The sequence below is a fragment of the Dromiciops gliroides genome, chromosome 2, assembly GCF_019393635.1.
Source record: "Dromiciops gliroides isolate mDroGli1 chromosome 2, mDroGli1.pri, whole genome shotgun sequence".
NCBI lineage: Eukaryota > Metazoa > Chordata > Mammalia > Microbiotheria > Microbiotheriidae > Dromiciops > Dromiciops gliroides.
In genome coordinates, this window is record NC_057862.1 from 431,510,009 (window position 1) to 431,536,047 (window position 26,039).

Here is a 26,039-nt window from a genome sequence, read left to right on the forward strand (position 1 = left end):
GGTGAGAAGAATCTAGTCTATCACAGCTGATAAACACATAATGTTGATGATATTGTGTATAATGTTCTTCTGGTTCTGCTCATCTCATCATCAGTTCATGCAAGTCCTTCCAGGTTTCTCTGAACTCCTCCTGCTCATCATTTCTTACAGCATAATAGAATTCCATTACATTCATATACCACAAGTTGTTCAGCCATCCCCCAACTGATGGGCAGCCCCTCAATTTCCAATTCCTTGCCAGATATGGTCATTTTCTTAAGAAAGTTTCAGAAAGGTTCCTCCTAATTAAGCTAGCATGCCAAAACTGCCCAGAAGCTTCTATTAGATCAAGAACTGACTTGTGAATGATACATAAGGTATCTACACAAAGCTAAGGACATTTTGTTCTCTTTATGAAGTAATCCATCTTAACATCAGAAATGTTGAAGATATGTTAGATGCTTACGCTTCTGAACTATTTCCTAAGCTGTCTAGCAAATCTAATATTTGGCATTAGCATGCTCCTTATATATACTGAACCATGTGTTAAGTAAAATAAAGATAAAATCTTTGCTGTCAAGGAGCTCATATTCTTTTTTTTTTTTCCCTTTTTTGGTGGGGCAATGGGGGTTAAGTGACTTGCCCAAGGTCACACAGCTAGTAAGTGTCAAGTGTCTGAGGCTGGATTTGAACTCAGGTACTCCTGAATCCAGGGCCTGTGCTTTATCCACTGCGCCACCTAGCCGCCCCCAAGAAGCTCATATTCTGCTGAGGTGACATAACTTGTACGTAATATGCAGTAATTTGAGGAGAAAACATTTATCATTTGGGATCAGGAAAGCTTGAAAAGAACCTTGTTAAAAGAAATTCTAACAGTCAAACATGAAGAAGGAATACATTTAAAACTGTGCAAAAAGCAGGAATATAGGATTTGGAATGTTAAGTGTAGGAATCACTAACAGGCCTGTTTGGTTAGAAAATAGTGTGTGAAGAGGAATAATATGAAGAGGTCTGGAAAGGTAGGTTGAAACCAAATTATAGAGAACTTAAATGTCAAATTGAAGAATTTGTATCTTTTCTTAGAAATAACAGAATTTTTTGAGTAACCTGGTAACAAAGAAGTATGACTTAGAAATAATTTGGCAGCTGCATCAAACACTGATTGAAAAAGCCAGAGACCAGAAACAAAGACAGTTAGAAGGCTGGCCAAAGGTGCTAAATGCCCAAAGTAGGGAGGCTGTTTGAGTAGAACAGTTAAGAGATATGAAAGTACAATTGACTAGACAACTGATTGGCTGTAGGGATGTAAGGGATAGGCTGACTGAGTTTGTGAAGCTGGGTAACTGGAGGTATAGTAGTCCCAAAAGAAACAGGCAAGTGTAGAAAGGAGGAATATTTTTTTTGGGGGGGGGGGGCGTGGTATGTTCCATTTTGGATATGTTGAATAGGTCAACAGTTGAAGAAGCTCAACAGTTATTGGTATGGGACTGGAATTCCAGAGTGTAGGGCTGGATATATAGATCTGTGTATTATCTGTAGCCAGATGATAAAGCCATGAATGCTGTTGAGACCATTATGAGTAAGGAGATGAGGGACTAGGTCAGTCTTAGAGACTTCTGTGCTCAGAGGGGAGCTGAATGATGATCTAAGAAGTCATGTTGCCACACATAGGAAGATAAAGCAATGACACATGCCAAGGAAGGAGAAGGTAGCTAGGAGCAGAGGGTGGTTGAATAGCATCGAAAGCTACCAAGACATTAAGAAGGATGGAGGACCCAAGAAAAGATCATCAGATGTGGCAGTTAAGATTATGTTATTTTGGAAATAGAAATTTCATTCCAGTGGTGGGGCTGGAAGCAATGCTGCAAGGGATTGGAAAGTGAGTTGGTGGTGAAAAAAAATGACAGCAAAATTATTATAAACCACTTTTCTTAGGATTTTGGCTTTGAAAAGAAGAAAGATATAATTTGGACTTCATGCTAAGATGCCTGCCTCACTGAGAGAGGCAGGCAGTCCAGTACCACATATTTCAACAAAACCCTAAGTTCACTCCCTACTAAATGATAAAAAAAATCCAATGAAAATCCCTAAGTAATTTCTTCCACACCAGAAATGCAGTCAGCCAGAAGCCCATAGGCAATAGAAAAACCTATTCTGCTTCCAAAAAGCCAGTATGAAAGCCAAACACCACAGGCAGCTAGGACAAGGCACTGTGTCCAGAACCAAGAGTGGAGGGCTCCCTTGAAAAAACCCCATGGTGGTGAGCTTCTAAAATGGCAGCAGGTAGTGATCAATATGCAGACTAGAACTAAGACAGCCTAGGCCTAGGGGCTCTGAGGTCCCTAATACTCTGGCCTAAGGCACCACCCAAGAGGGCCCTGAAGATCCAATTAGGAGGAGCTATGTGATGTAGTGCTAACATTCCAATGGGAAAGAACCTGTCTTCAAAAGGCAATGATAGTGGTCCTGGGGTTGGATAAGTTCAAAGGGTTTGAAAAGGGGAAAAAGGAGTGGGAGGGGAACAGTAAAAGGAAGAGGAATAGATTAAAGTAATAAGGAGGAAAGGAGGGTGATACAACTTATTTTTCATAATTGAGGTGCATGAGGTGTGGGGAGACTGGGCATCAGATGATCCTCACTTTTCTGAAAGGGTCAAAGGAGGGTTGAACACACAAAGTTTGGTGTAGAAATACATCAGAGTCAACAGAGAAACAAGTAGGAATGGGGTGGAAGTTAAACCAAGAGGAAGGATAATACTGGGGAGGAAATAGAAGCAAAACAAACTACTTGATCCTAAAAGATTAGAAATGGGTGCAGAGGGGACAGCTAGGTGGCGCAGCAGATAAAGCACTGGCCCTGGATTCAGGAGTACCTGAGTTCAAATCTGACCTCAGACACTTGACACTTACTAGCTGTGTGACCCTGGGCAAGTCATTTAACCCCCATTGCCCTGCAAAAACAGAAAAAAAAGAAATGGGTGCAGAGACTTAGGGATAAAATCTAAAGGGGGCATCTAAGACTGCCTCTTACATAGCTGGGATATAGCTGAACAAATTGAGGTATATGAATATAACAGAGAGGCAATGGTCTCAAGGTTCAGAAAGAGACATTTTTGGATATGATCACTATATAGATTGTGCTTGACTATGATTATAACATATTTACACATTTCGGAAGAGAAATTCAGAAGACAAGCAGGCTAAATTCTGAAAGTAAGATGTAGATTATATGCTTTAAGAAAAAGTCAAGTGGTATGAATAGATTTAAGGTTTTATATAAAATCCTCTTGGTTCTGCTGTATATATGAAAATGCTCTTTTGTATGTTTAAGTTTAGAATTTTAAAAAAAATTAAGCTACAGGGGGCAGCTAGGTGGATAGAGTACTGGCCCTGGATTCAGGAGGACCTGAGTTAAAATCCAGCCTCAAACCCTTGACACTTACTAGCTGTATGACCCTGGGCAAGTCATTTAACCCTCATTGCCCCGGAAAAAAATAAATATTAAGCTACAGAATGATAACTTGACCGGATAGCATGATCAAGTGAAAATTGTTTAAGGATGAAAAAGTCCTGGATAGATATATTTGTAAGCATGGAGAAGCCGGATGATAATGAATAATCAAAAGGGAAAACTCATAGGAGGGCTCAAATAAAAGTGTGTTTTTTTGTGGGGCAATGGGGGTTAAGTGACTTGCCCAGGGTCACACAGCTAGTAAGTGTCAAGTATCTGAATCGGGATTTGAACTCAGGTCCTCCTGAATCCAGGGCCAGTGCTTTTATCCACTGTGCCACCTAGCTGCCCGCTGTGGTTTTTAAAAAATCAAGTCTAATTAAAATATACAAACATTTCCAGCAACTGTGAAATCCATACATTGTGGGTATCTACTATTTGATTTAAAGTTTCACTTCCTGTTCTGTGTGGCATAAAACCTGATGAGAGAACACTACCAAACGTTAATGTATTTATGTTAAAAATTTATGTAGATAATAGCCAATCTGTACCCTTAAGAGGTAAGTGGGTTGTAAATAGAATGGGTGACAAAAAGAATAATTTCTAGCAAAATATGGAACACGTTGCATGTCATTTAAAAAAATCTTTTGATTTCCTAGAAACGTCAACTGGAAATGGTAGTGTATATGGATGGCTATTCTAGTTCAGAGGCCAGGCTTTCTCACTATTAATAAAAAGGTTTGAGGAGCCATTCCTTTCTATAGAACAACAAATTATTTCTCCTCTCTGATCTCCATCTCATTTGAGTTTAGCACACAACAAAGATTTCTGTTTCATTCAGCCAGAATACTTTTTAAGACATTTCTATGTAAAGATACATAGATATTTACTACACCTTTCTTACTCCATAGGAATGATTAGCCAATCATTCCTATGGCTTTCCAAATATTTTAATTACAAAAAATAGATTTAAAAAAATTTCCCCTTATAAACCATGTTACTGCTTCCAGGCTTAAATGATCAAGAACATATTTACTAATGTTTGAGTCAAGCAGGGCACTTTCAAGGAAACTTGATGGAGAAAGTCTTCATTTATTCAATACCTATGAAGTCCTAGGAAAGCCATATGCTCTTGTGGGTTAGTTTTCGCAAAGGCAAGGCTAACTTCCAGGGCAAAACTAATGAATGTGAAAGTCTGAGGAAAAAATATACTTACCTTGTCTAAAACAGTAGTTTTGAAGGAAGAACTGAATGTTTCCCATGTAATTTTGAACTTCCTTTCCAGTTCAAAATTAGATTTAAGAGAGGTAGCTAGGTGGTGCAGTGGATAAAGCACCCGCCCTGGATTCAGGAGGACCTGAGTTCAAATCCAGCCTCAGATATTTGACTTACTAGCTGTGTGACCCTGGGCAAGTCACTTAATCCCCATTGCCCAGCCAAAAAAAAAAAAGTGAAAATTAGGTTTGAGTACACTTTTAATTTAGTATTTTCTCTGGGAACTTCAAGTCAAGCAGGATTCATTTGTATGCTAAGTGATCTCTGATGAAGTAGAAGGAAGAACTGTTCTTCATATTATCATTACATATCCATTATACTGGATAACCCATATTCTTTTACCCAATCTCAAAATGTATGTTGCATATCATTTAAAAGGACAAGATTTGGGCAGCTAGGTGGCACAGTAGATAGAGCACCGGCCCTGGAGTGAGGAGGTCCTGAGTTCAAATCCAGCCCCAGACACTTGACACTTACTAGCTGTGTGACCCTGGGCAAGTCACTTAACCCCAACTGCCTCACTTAAAAAAAAAAAAAAGGCCAAGATTCATGCTAAATATCAATCCATCTCTAACACTGGCAATTATTTTTAGTTGTTAGCAACCTCCTCTTTGCCTTGAAGAAAGGAAGCATTATGCACTTAGGTCGTTAAACATTTATTCCAGTGGCCATCATACTTAATCTTGAGGGAGTTAAAATTGAGTTGTATGGTCTGGAAAGGTTTAAGTTAGGAGTTCATCTAATACTAGAGAACAGTCCAATTTGTTTTATTCTGTATAATTAAACATCTTTTTTTTTGTACTAAATTACAACAATTCCTAGAATAATACATAAAAAACATGCTCCCCTGGATTCTCAGGGTGATTCAGGCTTTTTCAGTTCCTTATCGGAAAAGCCTGTACATTCTCGGCAGTCGTCCATCTTTACTAGTTAGTGCTGCTTGAATGTGTTCATATGTTGGCAGGTCTGTCAAGTCTCCCAAGGCAGCTACTGCAGGTTTACCCCGAAGCATTTTAGTAGCTACCCTCTTGATATCATCTGATTTCACATTACCTAGGACAGAGAAAAACAAGCAAGTCTGAAAACTTCTTTGCTCTGAAAATACTTTTGCTTAAATTAGAGCTGCTATTTTCAAGATTAAATTCATTTTGAGGACAATAAACAAATTAAGAAAGTTCACAAAGACCTAACTAGGAGATGAAAGATGAGAATTTCCGTGGGTTAAGAGGTGGTTAAAATTTGTTTGTGCTACAATGAATTGGTCAAGGAAGGGTTAGGCCGGTAGGAACAGCCTGAGCTCTTTCTTAGTGGTGGTTCTGTATCTGCTCTAATTAAAATCCCGTACACCTCTATCCCAAGGAAGCTAGGTGGAGCAGTGGATATCCTGGCATTAGAATAAGGAAGACTCATCTTCCTGAGTTCAAATCTAACTTCAGTCTCTTATTAGTTGTGTGACCTTGGGCAAATCACTTAATCCTAGTTGTCCTGAAACAAATGAAGAAAAACCACCTTTATCCCATCCTCAAGTAGTCAATCTAAAATGTACATTATGGAGGTTTTTACCATCTTGAAGCAACAACTTTCAATCCCTTTGGAGATATATGGGTTGATATGCCTTAATAAACTACTTAAAGGATATAAAGATCTCTAGAGATGAGTTCTGCACATAACAGATGCTCCATTAATGTTTTTGTGAGAGGATGAGGATGGAAAATCATCTAAGTTCCTTTTTTGAAGGCCAAACAAGATTAGCATGACAAAAGTGGCTGTTATTTTCTTTGGGTTAGCATAATTATAAGTATAGTACACATATAGATGTAATACTCACGAATGAGAGCACACAATTCATGAGGTAGTTTTCTGGAGTTTGTTGCCAGCACCTGCCTCCCTACATCTTCAAAAATTACAGGTCTGGATTCTAGGTTCATCATGAGCATGGACATCAGTTGTGTCTTGGCTCTCTCAAGCTCCACCTAGATGTTTAAATAACCATTTCACAAGATTTTATGAATATTAGTCATGTGAGAGTTTATTAACAATACTGAATATATTCAACTTTGTCTTTCATTTATGCCTACAATTGAGAATACATGAAGTAGCAAAGTCCTCAGAAGATGGGAATGTTTTCCTGAGTTGAAAATCAGTAAAAGATGGGGATTCCTTTGATTTCAACAATGCCCATGTTTACAAAATCAAGACAGGGTTTTCCTCCACTTTAACAAATTCCAGTAAATCTGTCCATTTGAAGTATGACATTGTTTCTTTTCTTTTCTTTTTTTTTTAGTGAGGCAATTGGGGTTAAGTGACTTGCCCAGGGTCACACAGCTAGTAAGTGTTAAGTGTCTGAGGCCAGATTTGAACTCAGGTACTCCTGACTCCGGGGTCGGTGCTCTATCCACTGCACCACCTAGCTGCCCCCAACATTGCTTATTTTCTAAAATATCCTGGTCTTAATTCCTATGACCTTGAACTTAATTCCACATCAGGGATAAACATATCTTAATTTTCATTATTACCCATGCCAAAATGCCTCTATAATAATCCTGAACTCTTAAATTTCTTTCTCTGATAATGACTTCCTGCCTTTTCTATCTCCCTCTGTGCCTCCTTCCTTCAAACTTGTTCTCTCACCTTTACCTCTAAATCCTTTTACCCTTTCCTGTTTGCTCTGCCTTTACTCTGCTCCCTTCACAATTCTGACCCTACAGCTGACCAGCTCAACCATATATACTATCATCAATCCTAGCATCTCTAACCCTTAGTCATACTGGTATTCATGACCTGCTGAAAGACTACAGAGAGTAAAATTTATCTATTAAATGTGAAGTGATATACATGTATGTGTATGTAGCCACACACACAAAGATATCTATAAACACACACGTATGTAAGACCATACTATGCATATTTCCACTTGTCATCTCCTTCTCTGGAGGTTGATGGTATCTTCCTTCATAGGTCAAAGTCTTTCCACATTTTTGTAAGTCAACCAGCTCATCATTTCCTATGCCCTAGCAGTATTCCAACACAATTACATCCTAGCTGATAGACTGTCTATGAAGGTTCTTTCCCCAATTTTCTGCATGCCTTCTATTTTGGCTACACTGGTTTTATTTATACAAGGGAATTTTAATTAAAATAATCAAAATTATCCATTTTACACTTCAACAATACTTTTACCTTATAATATAGTTTAAGGTCTCTTACTGCTGAATCTCCTTTCTTTATATCTTTTCTCCCTAGTTCCTTTGAAATTCCTGACCTTTTGTCCTTCCAAATGAACTTTCTTATTTTTTCTAGCTCAGTTTTCTATAGAGGTCTATCATTTCTAATGTTTCTCAAATTCTATTTATCTCCTTAACTTCTTTTTATTTTATCTAGTTCTGAGAGGGAAAAATTGAGTTCCTACACTATTATAGTTTTACTGTCTATTTCTATTTTCTCTTCATTTATTTCTCCTCACATATAACTCATGTAACACTTCCTTTAAGAATATGGATGCTGGGGCAGCTAGGTGGCGCAGTGGATAAAGCACCGGCCCTAGATTCAGGAGTACCTGAGTTCAAATCTGGCCTCAGACACTTAACACTTATTGGCTGTGTGACCCTGGGCAAGTCACTTGACCCCCATTGCCCCACCAAAAAAAAAAAAAAAAGAATATGGATGCTAAGCCATTTGGGGCATAGATGTATAATGAGTGATACTACTTCACAGTCTACAACATTTAAAGCCCTTCACTATCGAAGTTCAATCTACCTCTCATATTACTGTCCTTCACACACTCTTATGTTCCAGGTAAACTGGCCTTCTAGCAGTTCTCTAACAGTCTATCTCTTGCCCCCATATCTTTAAACAGACTGCCCATCCTCTCTGCCTTGAGTGCACTCACCTCTCTGAGGTCATCTTAAGTGCCTCCTATCTGAAGCCTTTCTTTATCTCTCAACTGTTTGTTTTCCCTTCTGAAGTTACCTTATTTACTTACATATTTATGTATTATATTTCCTTAGAATGAAAATTCACTAAGGACAGGGACCATTTTTATTTTGTGCTTGTATCCAATGTGTTTATCATAATGCTTGTATATAAGTTCTTTTTTTTTTTTGGTGAGGCAATTGGGGTTAAGTGACTTGCCTAGGGTCACACAGCTAGTAAGTGTTAAGTGTCCGAGGCCAGATTTGAACTCAGGTCCTCCAGACTCCAGGGCCAGTGCTCTATCTACTGTGCCACCTAGCTGCCCCTGTATATAAGTTCTAAATGGATATTTACTAGGTTGAGTTACTCAAAAATAGCTGGGTCATTATCTTTCAAAGGACTTATGTGACCATAAAGGTTTTTTCCCGAATATGCAAGCAAGGGGACAAACTTTCAGTGATCAGATGGAAAAATCTGTCTTTCTCTTGTACCTCTATACTGTTTTCAAGAGTTTCTGAGATCAAGATGCACTGTGGGGATAAGAGGAGGGTGGTTAAGTGATGGGGGCACAGAACTGACTTACTGCACTTCAATTTTTAGCTTTTCTAATATAAGTAAAATTAGGTCCAAGATTGCTCAATATCTTGAGTCTACGACATGCTATGAAATATCAAGGGTGATGTCCTTTTTATGGCTATAATTTGCATTATTTGTACCATCTTTTTAGAGGGACTTAAAAGCTTTTTTCTTTATTATAAGAGTTTCAGGTAGGAAATTTGGGAAATGTGAAGGGAGAGAAGTCAGAAAAGACTCTCCAAGGAACCAGGAAGCTGTCAAAATCCTAAGGAAAAGTAGTAGTCCAATATACTATAGCTTTTTTTACAAATAAAATCATATTTTTTAGTTTATGTTTCAGTGAGATGATGTACAAAAACGTGTTCTATTTTTCAGTTTTAAGCAAATAAATTAAGGTGAAAAAATAAATACTAGTAAGGTGAAGTTTATTTTTGATCCCCAAATTATGTATAAACATGAATCTCATATTCCAATTGTATTTCATCCTCTTTGCTACCTGCCCCTTATTTACATTTAATATTCAAACTGAGCAATATGTTTGGGGTAGTGAAAACAATTTTTCTGCCTTCAATGTTATTCTAATAGCTAGTCTGCTGCAGCTGACTCCGCCAATTACAGCATATAGAGAAATGCAGGGGCAGCTAGGTGGCACAGTGGATAAAGCACTGGCCTTGGATTCAGGAGGACCTGAGTTCAAATCCGACCTCAGACACTTGACACTTACTAGCTGTGTGACCCTGGGGCAAGTCACTTAACCCTCATTGCCCTGCAAAAAGAAAAAGAAAAAGAAAAAGAGAAATGTATAACTTACCTCACCCACAGCTCCACCCATTAAAATAAATTCCCTTGTAATGATTTCTACCATTTCTCGAACCTAAAAAAGAAAGTGGTGTTGGAGACAATAATTAAAAAGCAATGGTTTATTCTTTATGTAGTTAAATAATTTTTAATAATAAACCTAAATGCAATCTACAAATATAGCTTTTCATTGTATGATAATAACTAACATTTGCACAGTACATCCCAGTTTACAAAGCACTTGGGCAAAATACATGATTTCATATGATAATCAAATTACCCTAGAAGATATGTGTGTGCACATACACACATATATACATTCTCTTCATATATTATCACCTACATCTTACATATGAAGATATTAAGGCACAATGAAGTTAAGTAATCTGTCCAAGGCCATAAAGCTAATAAATGTTGGAGCTATGAAGTCTTTTAATTTCCAAGTCCATTGTTTTTTTCCTTGCAACACAGCTCCTTTCCTATATTTCTAGGGGACTCCCTAGGAAATCTGCAAGTAGGTCATATAAGTATTTCATAATGTACTTTAATATTACGATAAATTTGGCTGACTACATTTAATTAATAAAATTTAATCAGATATTGAATCTCAGAGGCTTTATTAAGCTTTAGAAATTTAAAATAAGCCACCACATTTACCTGTCTGGGATCAGCACTAGCATGAATACACAAGAGACCTGTATCTTCATAACTATGGTGATAGGAGGTTGCATTATACATCCAATGGTGCCTATAAATAAAAACTCAAATTTTAATGTGACACTTTTCTTGTCAAATACAAAATGTGTATATGAAGAAATGCAATCATTCACTCTAGCTTAACGACCCTGAGAAAAACTCTTTCTAAGGCTCCCACCAACCTGTTTAGCACATTGAGATAAAGTCTGGTAAACATTCCCTTTCCTGGTCCACCAGCTGAAAAAGAACCTCCTCCTCCCATCATCATGTTTAGCACTGCAAAGGGGATGAAATCTTCTTCCTGTAGGAGATTGGAGAAAAAAAAGAACCAAATCAGTGACTGGATTAAACATTCAGCAATACAAACTGAGGCATAGTGCTTCTTAACGCTTACCAAAAAGGAACAGCTCTCAAGTCCTATCATGATATGTGTGAGTTCAGGGATTGGTGTGGGTCCTAGACTCACATCAGACATGTCTCTTTCTATCTGCAAGGAACACAAGTACAAATGAGTAAAGTATGCCTTAAGAACTAGGTCTTACAAAAAATAGGTGGTAGATACAGTGCTGAACTTCTGAGCCAGTTTAAATAGACCTAAGTTGAAATGGTTTTTTTCAGACATCATAAGTAAATTTCAGTAAATACAGCCAGATCAAACTTTGAAACTTTTAAAGTTTCTATTGAAAACACTTATCAGATAGAGCACCAGCCCTGGAGTCAGGAGGACCTGAGTTCAAATCCGGTCTCACACTTAACACTTACTAGCTGTGTGACCCTGGGCAAGTCACTTAATCCCAATAGCCTCACCCCAAAAGAAAGAAAAGACTTATCAGCAATATAATAGTATGATGAAAAAAGTCCTGGAGGTCAAAAGGCATAGGTTCTAAGGTCACCTGAACACTCAGTTTCCTTATGTATAAAACCCTGTCCACAACACAGGTTTATAACAAATGTGAAAGTCCTTTGTAAAATGCTATATGTATATAAGCAGCAATAGTAGTTTAGCCAGCAATACTGCTTATAATCTTTTTTTTTTCAAGTATCTGTAATAAACTTCAATACTGAGTAAAATTCATTTCCAAAGGTGCCATCTAATTTTTAATTCCTTTGACAGAATTTTCTAAGTTTTACTGAAGCCTTTTGTTTTCCTATTACAGTTATTTCTGGATCTACTTCCCCCCATTTCCTCCCCCAGAATTAAACCATCCCCTATAATCAAGAAAAAGAGTTTAGTATAGTTATAATATTAAGCACAGTGACAGAGTCTAAGAATGCATACAACAAACAGTCTGTCCTTATAGTTCACCACCTCTTTTCAGTCCCTTAGCAATAAACATTAAAAAGTATCTAAATCAGAATTCAATTTAAAGGTTTTATGATGCCACTGGAAGTAGTTATAATTTGATAGTTCACTTTGGCATTCATTACCTTGATAATCCCTCCAGTATACTGTGCAACAGATTTGTCAACATCCTTGGCCTGTCCACTACTCCAAACTGGATCTATTCCTAGGAGATATTTTCTGGCACACTCTACTAATTGCTCATGTTCTATCCCTACACCAGCCAGTACCATCCGGTCAGGAGTGTAATAGTTTCTCAGGTATGAATGGAGTACTTTTTGATCAATTTTGGAAATATTTTCTGCTGGACAGAAACGGTGGAGGCCCACTGTATTTTCCCTGTATGCAGCCTGAGAAGAGAAGAGAGACATGAGGAATTGAATAGGAATTAGAGCTTTGTGTTTGCCCAAATATCAAAATAAATTTTACCCCTGTTCTTTTATACTTACAATGCATTTGAGAAAACATTACATGTTTCACATTCTCTGGCTATTTCTAGTATATCAGCTCTATTTAAAAGTGTTTTTAGGTCCTCTTAACAAAGAGTAACCACCTACTTATATAGTTAATATTTCAAGAATCGATGGTATAAGACTCCTTTTGTCTTTGTAAGTCATAACCCTTCCATGTTGAAAACATGGCATATTACGACAGTAAACAGTCTTCATGGGTTTTTGTGGCCAAAAAACATTACCTAGTGATCAACAGTTGAGTGATGACCCTCTTTGAGCTCTGGTAGGTTGATCCTTACATGACAGACACACATACATTCCACCAGAAGGCCTGTATTTAAAGCCCTTTCAGTTTGATAGAATCTATCAAAGATTATACTCAACTGCAACAATTTCTAAGAACTCAATTTTTCACACTGTGATGAGGCATCTGAGTAGGACTTTGGTAGAAGCATGTGTTATCAATATAATGATCATGTCTACATCTCAAAAAAAAAATCTACATCTCCAGATGAAAAAAAAAATTTTTTTAAATGTTAAAACTAAATGTTTTTGAAGGAGGTAGTTTTAAGGACAAATAAAAGTCTTCAACCTTTTTATACAAGAAATTGTATAACTTAATTCCAAGGAAGTTTTGATTTCTTGTGTAGATAACAGATCTGTAATGGGTTAACTTGTGTGGATGAAATCACAGGCATAAACTATCAAACTGTCCTTTGGTGATAACATGAGAAAGAGTACACAGTCTATACGGATGATGGCTCTAAACCAACTGTGGCTTATCTTACTTCATGAATCATCTCTGTGAGAAGTGGCTCTGGATCAGGTCTCATATTTAGGTCCTCTAATTCAAACTGGACAGCCATTCGAGTCATATCGATTTCTTCATCTACAAAAACACAAAGAATCCAAAGCATAAGAGCCACTAACCTAAAGCCAAGAAAAGGCACAAGAGTAAGAAGCTGACTCATTTGTCCCAAGGTACAAAGAAATATTGTATTAAGAGCATTCAAGTTGACACATTATTTAAGTTCTGAGTTCTCCAACTATGTTCCTATGTACTCCAGACTCAAACTAGCAGAAAGTACTTCATGTGGTATCAGGGGAAAAGTGGTGAATTGGGGCAGATTCTACATTTAATTCTGTCTCTACCTACAGATATGACCATAAGTAAATCAAGTTCTTTCTGCCTCACATTCCTCATTTGCAATGTTAGGATATTACCTAGATAGCCTATCGCTTGGGGTTATTGAAGGCTTAAGTGAAATGATGAATGGGAAAGCCCTTTAAAGTGCTGTGCACAATTAAGTAATAGCAACAGCAGGATCAATTTTGTCAACATATTGAGTATCTATGATTTCAGTGCTGTGGAAACCTCTTCCACCCAAAAAAGATCAGGATCTATCTCTAACTAGAAAGAGAAATCTACGAAAGGTTTTGAAGTCAAGATTAAAATGAATCTTATGGTGATATCTCAGTCACTGTGTAGAAGAAACAGCCTCTATAGCTTTTCAAATAAAAGAACTAGATTTCACTAAAACCTGAAAAATACAAAATTAATCTATTAATTTAGAAAGAATAATTTTTATTATTAAAGGGTAGTTTTCAACATTCGTTTTCATAAGATTTAGAGTTCCAAATTTTTCTCCCTCCCTCCCTCCCTCCCTTTCCTCCCCCCTCCACAAGATTGCAACCAAGTTATATATGTACAATCCACAAGTGCTCTTTTTATCAGTTCTTTCTATAGGGGTGCACAGTAAGCTTCCTCATTAGTTCCTTGGGATTGTCTTGGATCATTGCACTGCTGAGAGTAGTTAAGTCATTCACAATTGCTCATTGAACAATACTGCTGTCACTATGCACAATGTCCTCCCACCTCTGCTCACTTCACTACACATCGATGTTCATTAGTCTTTCCAGGTTTTTCAGGGATCATGCTGTTTTTCATTTCCTGTAGCACAAGACCATTCCACTACAATCATATAGCACAGCTTTTTCCATCATTCCTCAATTGATGGACATTCCCTTGATTCTCAATTCTTAGCCTCCACCAAGAGTTGCTATATTTTTTGTACAATTTTTCCCCCTTTTCTTTTTCATGATTACTATTGTTAACTGTTTCCCTTCCATCCTATTCCCTTCCCCATGATATTTATTCTATTATCCATCTTCTTTCATCCTATCACTCTTCAAAAGGGATTTGCTTCTGTCTGTCCCCTCCCCCCACTCTGCCCTTCCTTCTTTTGCCCCTCCCTTTATCCCCCTCCCCTCCTATTTTCCTGTAGGGTTAGAGAGATTACTCCACCCAATTGAGTGTGTGTACATTACTCACTCACTGAGCCAATTCTAATGAGACTGAGGTCTTTGAGCCAATTCTGATGAGTGTTAGGCTCATTTACTGCCCAGATTAAATAGATTACTCCACCCAGTTGGGTGTGTCTGTTAGTGCCTCCTTGAGGCAGCTCTGATGAGTTTTAGGGTCTTTGAGCCTTTTCTGAAGAGTGTAAAATTCATTTACTGCCCTGCTCCTCTCCCACTCCATAAGCCTTTTCCTGTTTCTTTCATGTAGGATTTCACCTCTGCCCTTCCCCCTCCCCCAATGAATTCCCTTCACCCCTCAATTTAACCCTAAAGATGACATCACCTAGCTAAGTGACACAGTGGACAAAGCATCACCCCTGGACCCAGGGGGATCCCAGCCAAAACCTGGCCTCAGACACAAGACAGTCACCCACTGTATGATCCCAGGTATGTCCCCCAGCTCCAATTTTTTATGGTTCTCTAGGGTCTTGTATTTGAAAGTCAAATTTGCCATTCAGTTCAGGTCTTTTCATCACAAATATCTGAAAGTCTTCTTTTTCATTAAAGTCTCATTTTTTCCACTATAAGATTATGCAGAGTTTTGCTGGGTAGGTGATTCTTGGTTGTAATCCCATTTCCTTTGCCCTTTGGAATATCATATTCCATGCCCTCTGGTCCTTTAATGTAGAAGCTGCTAGATCTTGTGCTATCCTGACTAGGGCTCCACAGTACTTGTTCTTTCTTTTTGGTAGCTTGCAATATTCTCTCCTTGACCTGAGAGCTCTGGAATTTGGCTATCATATTCCTAGGAGTTTTCCTTTTGGGATCTCTTTCTGGAGGTGATCGGTGGATTCTTTCAATTTCTATTTTAGCCTCTTCTTCTAGAATTTCAGGGCAATTTTCCTTGAGAATATCTTGGAAGATGGTGTCTAAGCTCTTTTCTTGATCATGGTTTTCAGGTAGACCAATAATTTTCAAATGATTTCTCCTGGACCTATTTTCCAGGTCAGCAGTTTTACCCAGAAGATATTTCACATTGCCCTCTATTTTTTTATTCATTTGGATTTGCTTTATTGTGTCTTGGTTTCTCATAAAGTCACTGGCTTCCATTTGTTCAATCCTAATTCTTAGGCAATTATTTTCATCAGAGAGCTTTTGTACCTCCTTTTCCATTTGGCCAATTTGACTTTTCAAGCTGTTGACTTTTTTCTCATGTCTTTCCTGCATCTCCCTCATTTCTCTTTCCATTTTTTCCTCTACCTATATAACTTTATCTTCAAAGTCCTTTTTGAGCACCTCTATGGCCTGAGACCAATTCGTATTTTTCTTGGAAGCTTTAGATATAGGGGCCCTGATGTTGACATCTTCCTCTGAGGGTGCCCCTCGGTTTTCCTTGTTACTGAAGAAACTTTCTGTGGTCCTCACCTTTCTCTGTCTGCTCATTTTGCCTTTCTTTTACTTGACTTTTAGCTCCTTAAACTGGGGCACTGTTTCCAGTCTGCAGTATCCCAAGCTTAAGAAGTCCCAGGTGGTATGATTTAAGGAGAATCAGGTTCTTCACTTGATTGGCCTGTTCTCTGGTCCTTAGATGACCCCCAGACCAACTTGCTAATCAACCAGCTTTGTGTGTTGTGGTTGTTAGCTCCAAGGAGCCTGTGCCCCTCCCCCACCTGGGCCACTGCTACTCAAGCCTACCACCTGGTTCTCAGCAGGAGTGTAAAATCCAAGTTCTGCCTCAGCACCAGCATAGACCCCTGTAGTCTCCCCCCTGCCCAGGATTCAGCCCACTCACCAAACTGTAAGCTTAGTTCCAGACAATACTGGTGCTTCAGCTGATTCAGAGGCTCTGGGGGTCTCCTTCTCTGGTGAGGCCTTCCTGGGACTGGATCTGTGTCAGGGTGACTGTGGGGTTGAGCTTGACTCCTGTATCAGCACAGCAGCTCCCTCCTTCTGACCTTCCAAACCATTCTTGGTTAGAAGATGATTTCAGCACATTCTTGTGTGAGTTTTGCTGCTCCAGGCATTTTCCTATGGTGTTATTTGGATGTTTTTTGGAGCGATCGTATCATGAGATCGGGAGTTCACTGCCTTTCCTCCGCCATCTTGGCTCTGCCCCCATAGATCTATTAATTTATAAAACCTAAGAAACTACTACATTACTAATCATTATCACATCACAAATGAATTTTTTTCATCTGCTTTGCTTGCAATTTTTGCATAAAGGTATTGCTTATATGATGAGGCATCTGAATAGGTCTTTGGTAGAAAATAATGGCTTTCCTAGGAAATAATGGCTTTTTTCATACTATGATGTATAATAGCAGATACCTGATACAAACTGACACTGGTTCCTCAAAAAGTACCAGAGAATCGTACCTGATAAGTTTGGCTGCAGCACTACATCAGCTAATAAACCAACCACAGTATCCAGTCCTTTTGTATCAGCAGACACAGCATACATGGTAGTATCCCTGAAAAAACACAAATTATTTTTGTCATAGAATTTGTGATCAGAAAATGACTTGGATTTGGATGGTTATGTTTAGCTTTTTAAGTTCTGTCACTTAGGATGAAACATCATAGAGGGAATCAACTATTTCTGTGGAGGCAGTCTCTCAGAAATAAAGTTACAATTTATTGGATTAAACCTGAGTCAGTAAATATTGATGGTACTTTTAACACTGGCATATTCTATTTCCTTCTAAGACATTTTCATTCTGTACCTTAAAAATTAACTGGCCAAAATTTATGGAGGATATGTATTAGGTGCTAAGTGGAGGGGACAGAGAAGAAATGCAAACCACAGGAACCTGGAGTGGTTGAGGGGACAGTGAACTGGCCAGTCTGGCTGAGTGTAAAGTTCATGTTACAGAGCAGAAATAAGTGAAGTTGAAATAGAAGAAGCCAAATTTTGAAAGGACTTGAGTATGAATGGTCAGTTTGAGTATACATTTTATCACATAGGCAATGGGGAGGTCACTGAAGGAAAGTCAAGAAAAACGGATACACTGATACCCACCTTATAACCTTCTCCCTTGTGTTACATGTTTGTGTTCACTAGTATAATGTTCTATAGATCTATTTTTCCATAAAGATATGCTATTATTTGGTCTCTTCTCCACCATATAACTTGTAACTTAGGTGTAATGAATGGAATGACACCACCTGCTGGAGAGTTACTGTAGGAAAGCTCCACCATGAGGAGAAGGCCTCTGAGGGCAAGCCATGCGGTCAGGTCCTTGGCATCAGGAAGTGACATTTGCTCGTGGGTACAGTCCATCAAAGCTCCCAGCCAATTAGCTTGGAGCTGTGTGTACGCGTGTGCAGGGGATGTGCCCAGCTTCACAGGAGGCGTTGGGTCCTTGACCTTGCCATGGTGGGTTGCATGATGGGGTCTTTTAGAAATAGATTTTTACCTTTCTCTCTTATCCTAATGCTCTTTAATAAATACTTAAACACTTAAATACTCTTGCTAAAGCTTATAATTTATTGGCGACCACTCATTAGATTTTAGATAATACAGCTAGAATTTTAGCCCTTACATAGGCAAGGTCCATCCCACGCTACTTTGAAAACTTTGTGGCATCATGTGATTTTGAATGATGATCAGAGTCATGACTTCTTGCAGTCCCATCTAACACTAAATCTATGATCCTCTGATCACTGTTTAGATGAAACTAAGCATTATTTAAAGTAGCTGACCTTTCTATCAATGATTGCTTAACTACAGAAGTAAAAAGAGACATGACCTGCTAATAGGCAGTGTTGCTTAACAGTTTTGAGGGAAAGTGCTCTGAAGGAAAGGTTTATTTGTAGAATGGTTGGGAAGTGTTTATTATGTTAAAAGCTGTTCACTTAACCCTCATTGCCCTGCACAAAAAAAAAAAAAAGCAAGCTGTTAAAAAGAAATTCTTTTAAAAAATTGTTTTATGTAGTAGCTGACATACCTTGATGTCTGGCAGTCACAAATGCCCCCATGCTTTTCCAAGGTAAGAAGAATTTCATCTTTGCTGCCAAATCTGGCAGTAGACTAGGGGAAAAAAAACATGCCTTGTAAGTTCAAATTTTTAAAAACAATCTACTTTTAACTTCAAAGTACATAAAAATAATGAAATCTCCAGGAACAAAAATAAGTATCTCCAGTTAAACTGCTTCAAAGGTACTCTTTATTGTATTAATTTAGTGGTTTAATTTGGTTTTTTTAAAAGATTTCCTTTGACTTTTTTTGCTGAGGTGAAAACATGTCCAAATATATACTTCCTACTTCACCAAAGTTGTTTTTAGCCATCAACATTTACTTCTTTACTGTTATTACAGTGAACAGGAAGTCTGGCTTGATAATCAACCAAACAGTAAGCATTTAGTAAGTGCTTATGATATGGTACACTCTGTGCCAGGCTTGGGGATACAAAGACAGAAAGGAAAGTCCCTGCCCTCAAAGGGTTCCCCTTATATTCTACTAAGAAAGACAACAAGAACATATTTAAGTATATCCAAACAATATACAAAATGAATACTAGGTACTTTTGGAGGGAAGGGGATGGAGTGGGGACACTACTAGCAGCTGGGAGGAATCAAGGAAGGCTTCATGCAGAATGTAGTACTTGAACAGTTTTGAAGGAAACCAGGAATTCAAAGAGGCCTATGTAAAGAGGAAGTAGATGACAGGCACGGGGGACAGTCAGTGTAGAGGCATAGACACAGGAGAAAGTAGGTCATGTGTGAGGTTCAGCAAAGCCAGTTTGGTTGGCCTATAGAATGTGAGAAGGAAACAATGTATATTAAGATTAAAAAAGGTAGGTGAGGGCCCACGTTGTGAAGAGTTTGGGGTTTTTTTTGTTGTTTTGGGGTTTCTTTTGCAGGGCAATTGGAGTTAAGTGACTTGCCCAGGGTCACACAGCTAGTAAGTGTTAAGTGTGAGGCCGGATTTGAACTCAGATCCTCCTGAATGCAGGGCTGGTGCTCTATCCACTGTGCCACCTAGCTGCCCCAGTTGTGAAGAGTTTTAAAAGCCGAACGAACAGATGAACTTATATTTGAGGCAACAGGGTGCCACTGAAATTTATTGAGTAGAGAAATGATATAATCAGTCTTACACTTTAGGAAAATCACTTTGGCAGCTGTGTTTAGGAGGGACTGAAGAGAGAAGGGACTTAAAGCAGGAAGAACAGTTAGGAATAATTAAGAGCAGATATGAGGAAGGCTTGATGGCGAGACTATCTACTTGGTAACCCTCTACAATCACATTCTCCCAAATTACAAGCCAGATACTGACCGAAAATGCCAGTTTTTCCAAAAAGTGAGCAATTCCACCAACATATTTTGCTTCATGTCTTGATCCTGAATTAATCAGAACTGATAAAAAAAATTAACAAGTTAAACCAGAATTAATAGAAAGAACAAAAGAGAATGCTATCATCTAGAAACCAATTTCCTACAATACTTAATGACTTTAATTATGACTAAATCAAACAACCCTTTCCCTTTTTCAATGTCTAGTAAATAAGGAATATATTCTATGCAATTAACTGTTTACTAGAAGACATGTACAAACTAAATGAGACAAATAATTAGCCACTGACCAGCCAATGTACTTACTTCCTACTGTACAAAATTGTCCAAATTTATTTTGGGATGCCACACGAAGTCCATTCTCTAGTGTTGTGACTTTGGTTTCAAATTTTTCCTGTCCATCAACTGTTGCAAAAACAGGTTTGGGCACTCCAGGTAGGGGAGAAGAGAGAGGAATGTTGGGGTACGCACTGCCACTACTAAACCGTCTGTATGCAGTCAGTCCAAACCTAAAGCAGGGATGCATGCTCAATTAAAATAGTAGTTACTTGTGATATTACAAATAACCAGTGATACTCACCTTCATGCAGATGATATATGGATGACTAAGATCTTCCTTTCTAAAGGATATTACACACATTCCTGTATCCTAAGGAAACCAGCACTAGCCAGGAATCAGGAAAGCTGATTTTAAATCTCAGCTCTGGCACTTAAGAATATTATTATTGGGCAAGTCAGTCCACCTCTCTAAACCTGAGGTTCCTCACCTATAAAAAGGGATGGTATTTGTACTAATGACTTCAGTGCTTCGTTGGGAAAGTGCTTTGTAAAGCATAAAGCAAAATATAAATAAAATTAGTGAGTTTTTTGAAGCAGTGGATTAATAGTACAAAAAGTACTGAATCTGGAGTTAAAAGAACACATCTGGAGTACTGCATCCTTGGTGTCATATTTTAAGAAGAACATTTGATAAGCTGGAGAATGTTCAGAGGAGGGCAAACCAAAATAAGGAATGGCCATGGGTTCATGCCATATGAAGAGTAGTTGGAAAAACTGGAGGTATTTAGTATGGAGAAGTGAATTTTTAAGGGAGAGATAATAGTCGCCTTCAAGTATCTGAAGAGTTAGGACAAGAAAAAGGATTAAATGTGCTCTATTTGGCTCTATAGCGCAGAAGTAGGGACAACTGGTTAAGTTGCAGAAGGACACATTTAGTCTTGAGGTAAAGAAAACAACAGAGATCTCCAAAATTGAATCGGGTTGCAGTGAGAGGTAGAAGGTTCTACCTCACGGGAAGTCTATAAACAAAAGCTGGAAGACCACTTGGTCAGGTAAGGGATATGGTTTCCCTGTTTCTATTCTCTCTTCACTACAATTCATGCTCCATACAGCTGCCAGTGACATTTCTAGAGCAGAATTGTGACCATGTCTGTTGTAGTGAGTCTTCATGACCCCATTTGGGGTTTTCTTGGCAAAGATACTGGAGTGGTTTGTCATTTCCTTCTCTAGCTCATTTTATGGATGAGGAACTGAGGCAAAGAGGTAAAGTGACTTGCCAAGGGTCATACAACTAGTAGGTGTCTGAGGCCAGATTTGAACTCAGCAAGATGAGTCTTCCTGACTCTAGGCTCAACATCTATCCACTTTGCCCTGTGACTGTCACTCCCTTACCAACACTCCAGTGGATTTTGGCTCAGTTTGGCTTTTAAGCCATTTACAACCTGGCTCTGATGTACCTTTCCAGGCTTATTTCACGACTCTCCTTTATGAATTCACCATCCCAACCAAACTGGCCTGCTTCCACATAGAACGTTAAATTTCTGACCTTTGAGCCTTTGCAAGGCTGTTCCATGCCAAGAATGCACCCTGTTCTCACCTCTTAGAATCCCTAGCATCCTTCAAAGTTCAGCTCAAGCACCACCTCCCATATGAAGCCCTTCCTGATTTCATCCTCTCACCCTCTAGCCCTGAAGACCTGATAGTACCATTCTGACCCACCCCCTAAATTTGTTCTTTTTACTTTGTATATATTTGCATCTACTTATATGTGTACAGCTTGTCTTCTGTGAAAGAATATACGCTCCAGCAGGGCAGGAACTGCTTTCTTTTTGTCTTTGTATTCCCAGTGCATAGCACAGTACCTGAATGGAGTATGTCCTTAATCTGTGCTAGACTGACTAATGTCCTGTAGAGGGGATTCTTACGTAGAGGCTGATGATTTTGGATGTAATTTTCTGCTCTGAGATTCCATATTTATCTTTCCTTGCCCAGACACATACTACCTGTAATCCCTTAAATGGAACCTTTCTAGACTTAATTTTTCTCATCTGCAAAATGAGGAGGCTGGACCAGAGGAGCCTGAAGATTTCCTTCAGTTCCAAATCCTATGAAAGAATATCAGATTGGGAGTTAAGAAATCTGAATTCTAGTTCTTGCTTCTTTAATGACCAACCATGTGTCATTAGGCAATCCATTTATCACCTTCGATTTCTCCATCTGTAACTTAGGGGGTCCAGCAGTCCTATTTACTGCAATAGTTATTTACTATTGTTTTTTTGAAAAAAAAAATATATATACACAAACACACACACACATATTTTTTAAACTACCTTTGAGTTCTACACTAATGTCTCATCATGAATGGTGGTGAGCTGACACTCTCAACAGTTAAGTCAACAAAGTGAAAGCTCAGATACACTGAGTTTGGGCCTGGCAATGGACTGTGCATGCACACACACACACACATGTATAGATACATATGTGTGTATATATGTGTATGTATATTATCATGTGCTTACCTAAATTTGGAAAGGCTCATCATCATAGTGACTGTAATTTGATTTTTTGGCCATAGTAACAGTCAAAGAACAGAATCTATCAAATCACAGAATTGTAAGGAATTGAGATGGTCAGTGGAGTTCCCAAATTGACAAAACTAAAGATCCTTAAAAGTACTGAAGTATGTCTTAAAAATATGGTTCCAGGGGGCAGCTAGGTGGCACAGTGGATAAAGCACTGGCCCTGAATTCAGGAGGACCTGAGTTCAAATCTGACCTCAGATATTTGACATTTACTAGCTGTGTGACCCTGGTCAAGTCACTTAACCCTCATTGCCCTGCCAAAACCAAACCAAACCAAACCAAAAATGTGGTTCTAGATGTATTTGTACAGTGTCTCAGTGAGACCATGTTAAAGAAAAATTTGGGATGAAATAAGGCAAAGCTTTTTATACAATGTATAAAACAGATGCTGCCATGATCAGTAGTTTAGTGTTAACTGCTACGAAAGCTGAGGTCAAAATCACTTGCTTGAAAGTCATTTATGATCTGAGGCTAGGATCCCTTCAGTTCCAGTGGCTTCTTCTTTAAATCATGGAAGGGCTGCTCTTGGGCAACCACTATGGTCACTCTGGAAACTGAAGTAGCCTGGAATGTTAGAAAAAGCACTGGCTCTGGAGCTGGAGGCCAAAAGGGCTCAGATATCACATTTACAAGCTGTAATCTTGGGTGAGTCACTAAATTCCCTAGATCTCAATTTCTTCATTTGTAAAATAAGGGAGTTAGACTAGATAGTCTTTGAAGTAATTTCCAGCTCTAGAGCTATGATCCTATAATTTCAAATAGAACATTCTGACCATCCTGTGATGATGTACAATGAAAAACCAAAGGCATTTTGGGACCAAATTATACTGCATTCCCCTCCAGCAACATGTGGTAGGTGAGAATGCTTTCCCAATATTTAAATCACTAGTCCTTATGATTAAGTTCAAGTGAAAAGATCAAGTTTAGACTTCAGAAACCTTAGATTAAAGTCACAGTTTAGCTACCTTACCTAATAACACCTGTCTCTCCCTCTGTAAAAGTGAAGGCATTGGGCAAGGAGCTCTCTAGGGTTGTTTCTAGTTCCAATGTTCTTATGGGTTGCTTAGAGATCTATGGTTTTTACACTTCTCTGAAGACAGTGCAATACAATCTGCCAGTCAAAGTAGTTGCTTAACCTGATGGATAGAGACCAACCAACTCTGGCAGTTGGTTCCCTTTATCTTAATCAGCACAGTCTTACAGAAAACTGAAAGCATCTGAGAGTTTCTGGCATACAGGTATCAGAGAAGGCTTAAAGGACTGGCCCAGGGAACACAGTCCTTGATCCAAATCATAAAGTCCAAGAGTGAAAAACTATTCATTTACAGAGACTATACAGCACATGTACAAGGGGAGGAAAAAGCTATTAATCAATCAGCTGGCTCTCCAGTCATATGAGGACACAATCCTTACAAGTTACAGCAGGAATAGCATCGGTGAGCATAACTAAGGCCGTACACAATACACTGATGGGTATGACAGAGGAAATAGGAAGATTTATGACAAAAATATTTGTATTCAGCTTAAATTCCACCATAAGCAGTAGAAAATAAGGAGCAGCCAGAAACAGTCAGAAGAACCAGGTTTTAATCCTAACTGTGATATTTACAAGATGTATTACCATGAGCATTTGACAATCTCTCTCAACTTTCCTCATATATAAAAGGGGGGTTATATTTACACTACCTCTTTCATAGAACTGTGTGGAGAAAGTATTTTTGTAGTTATTTATAATCATGAATTGTTAGGCACAGCTCTGTCATTTACTCTGACTTAGAAGAAATCATAGCCTTTTATAGCTGGAAAAAACCTGAAGAATCATCTAGTCCAACTCTTATATATCAAATTTAATTCAACAAGCATTTATTAACTACCTACTATGTGTATAGTATTAAACCAAGTGCTGGGAGATATCACACGAACATATAATTATAACATAATTTACAGTCTATTATGGAAATAAGTCACATACATCAATAATAATAATAATGCATAAATATCTGGAAAAAATTCTGGAAAGGTACAGAACAATATACTTAATGAAGTCTCAAGTGGGTGAAATCATTACCACCTGAGAATTAAGGCTTCACGGAAGAGGTAATTTTTGAAACGAACTTTAGGAATATGGGCTCATGCCCAAGAAGTAAGGGGGACGGAGGATATTTCAAGCTTAGAGAATTTTATGCCATAAAGGTAAGGGAACAGAGGTCGTTTTATAAGGATTGCAGGCAAAATAGTATTACCATTCCTTCTGAAGGGCATTCTAGGCTGAAGGAACTACACAGATAACGGCATGGGGATGGGAAAGCACAGGCGTATGGAGGAAGCATAGGGTATGTATGGTAGGAGCATAGGGTGAAGGTATTGTGTCTTATCTCTACATCTGAACCTGGCCAGGGCCCTGCCGGACTCACGGAGAATTTTAATGGGAAAAAATAAGGAGCATATTGGAGAACTGCGTGTTTGCTGGGAAGCTTAATCTTAAGAGCAACTAAAGAGAGGCGTTAAAATTTATCAGAGAGAGACTTTGGGCAAGTCACCGTGGACACACGTGCCTCAGTTTTCTCCTCCGTTAAAAGGGGGACTCAACCACTTGGTCTCTACAGTTCTCCCAGTCCTAAATCTAAGTGGCTTATGCATGGTCATACAGTAAAGTCTTGTTTTCCCACGTGCCCACTTCGAGGTGGAAACGCCTCTTAGTGGTCCGATGACCTGCCCGGAGCAGAGGAATAGACGAAATGACCCCCGGCAGGCTCCTAAGGGTGAAGGTTCCAGGGGGCGGCGCCCCGAGGGCCGGGAGCGAGGCTGCAGTCACGGGCCGGCCCTTCTGAGCCTCCTTCAGAGTCCCGCCCGACGGGCCTGAGACTGGGTCGGGCAGTTCTGGCCTTTCCCCGCACATGGTCCTGCTCCCTCCATCTCTCTGTCCGTCAGTCAGTCCTCCAGGCTCACCCCTCTCACCTCATGCGAGAGCGGCCCCAGACGCCCCGTCCACGCAGCACAGCCGCTTCAGCAGCCCCGGCTAGAGACACAACCGCTGCCGCCATCTTGAGCCTCCGCCCAGCGCTTCTGCGGTCACTTCCGCTTCCCCGCCCCCTCACGGCCCCG

The 26,039-nt window shown here is 39.0% G+C and overlaps 1 protein-coding gene across 2 annotated transcripts; it reads right to left on the reverse strand.

Annotated features, from left to right (window-relative positions):
* Window positions 1–5,455: 5,455 nt before the first annotated feature.
* On the reverse strand, window positions 5,456–26,020 carry PMPCA (peptidase, mitochondrial processing subunit alpha). 2 transcript variants are annotated; one of them, XM_043986902.1, is made up of 13 exons: window positions 25,893–26,020; window positions 20,380–20,582; window positions 20,057–20,136; window positions 18,729–18,811; window positions 17,158–17,252; window positions 13,269–13,369; window positions 12,115–12,378; window positions 11,081–11,173; window positions 10,869–10,987; window positions 10,648–10,738; window positions 10,004–10,066; window positions 6,533–6,677; window positions 5,456–5,757 (listed from the first exon to the last, which is right to left on the reverse strand). In XM_043986902.1, exons 1-13 carry the CDS (start codon window positions 25,976–25,978, stop codon window positions 5,588–5,590), a joined length of 1,593 nt encoding a protein of 530 aa, XP_043842837.1. In that variant the 5' UTR covers window positions 25,979–26,020; the 3' UTR covers window positions 5,456–5,587. The 2 variants fall into 2 exon arrangements, with proteins under 2 accessions (XP_043842837.1, XP_043842838.1); XM_043986903.1 differs by lacking the exons at window positions 20,380–20,582; window positions 25,893–26,020 and having other exon boundaries at window positions 18,725–18,811; window positions 20,057–20,112.
* Window positions 26,021–26,039: the final 19 nt, after the last annotated feature.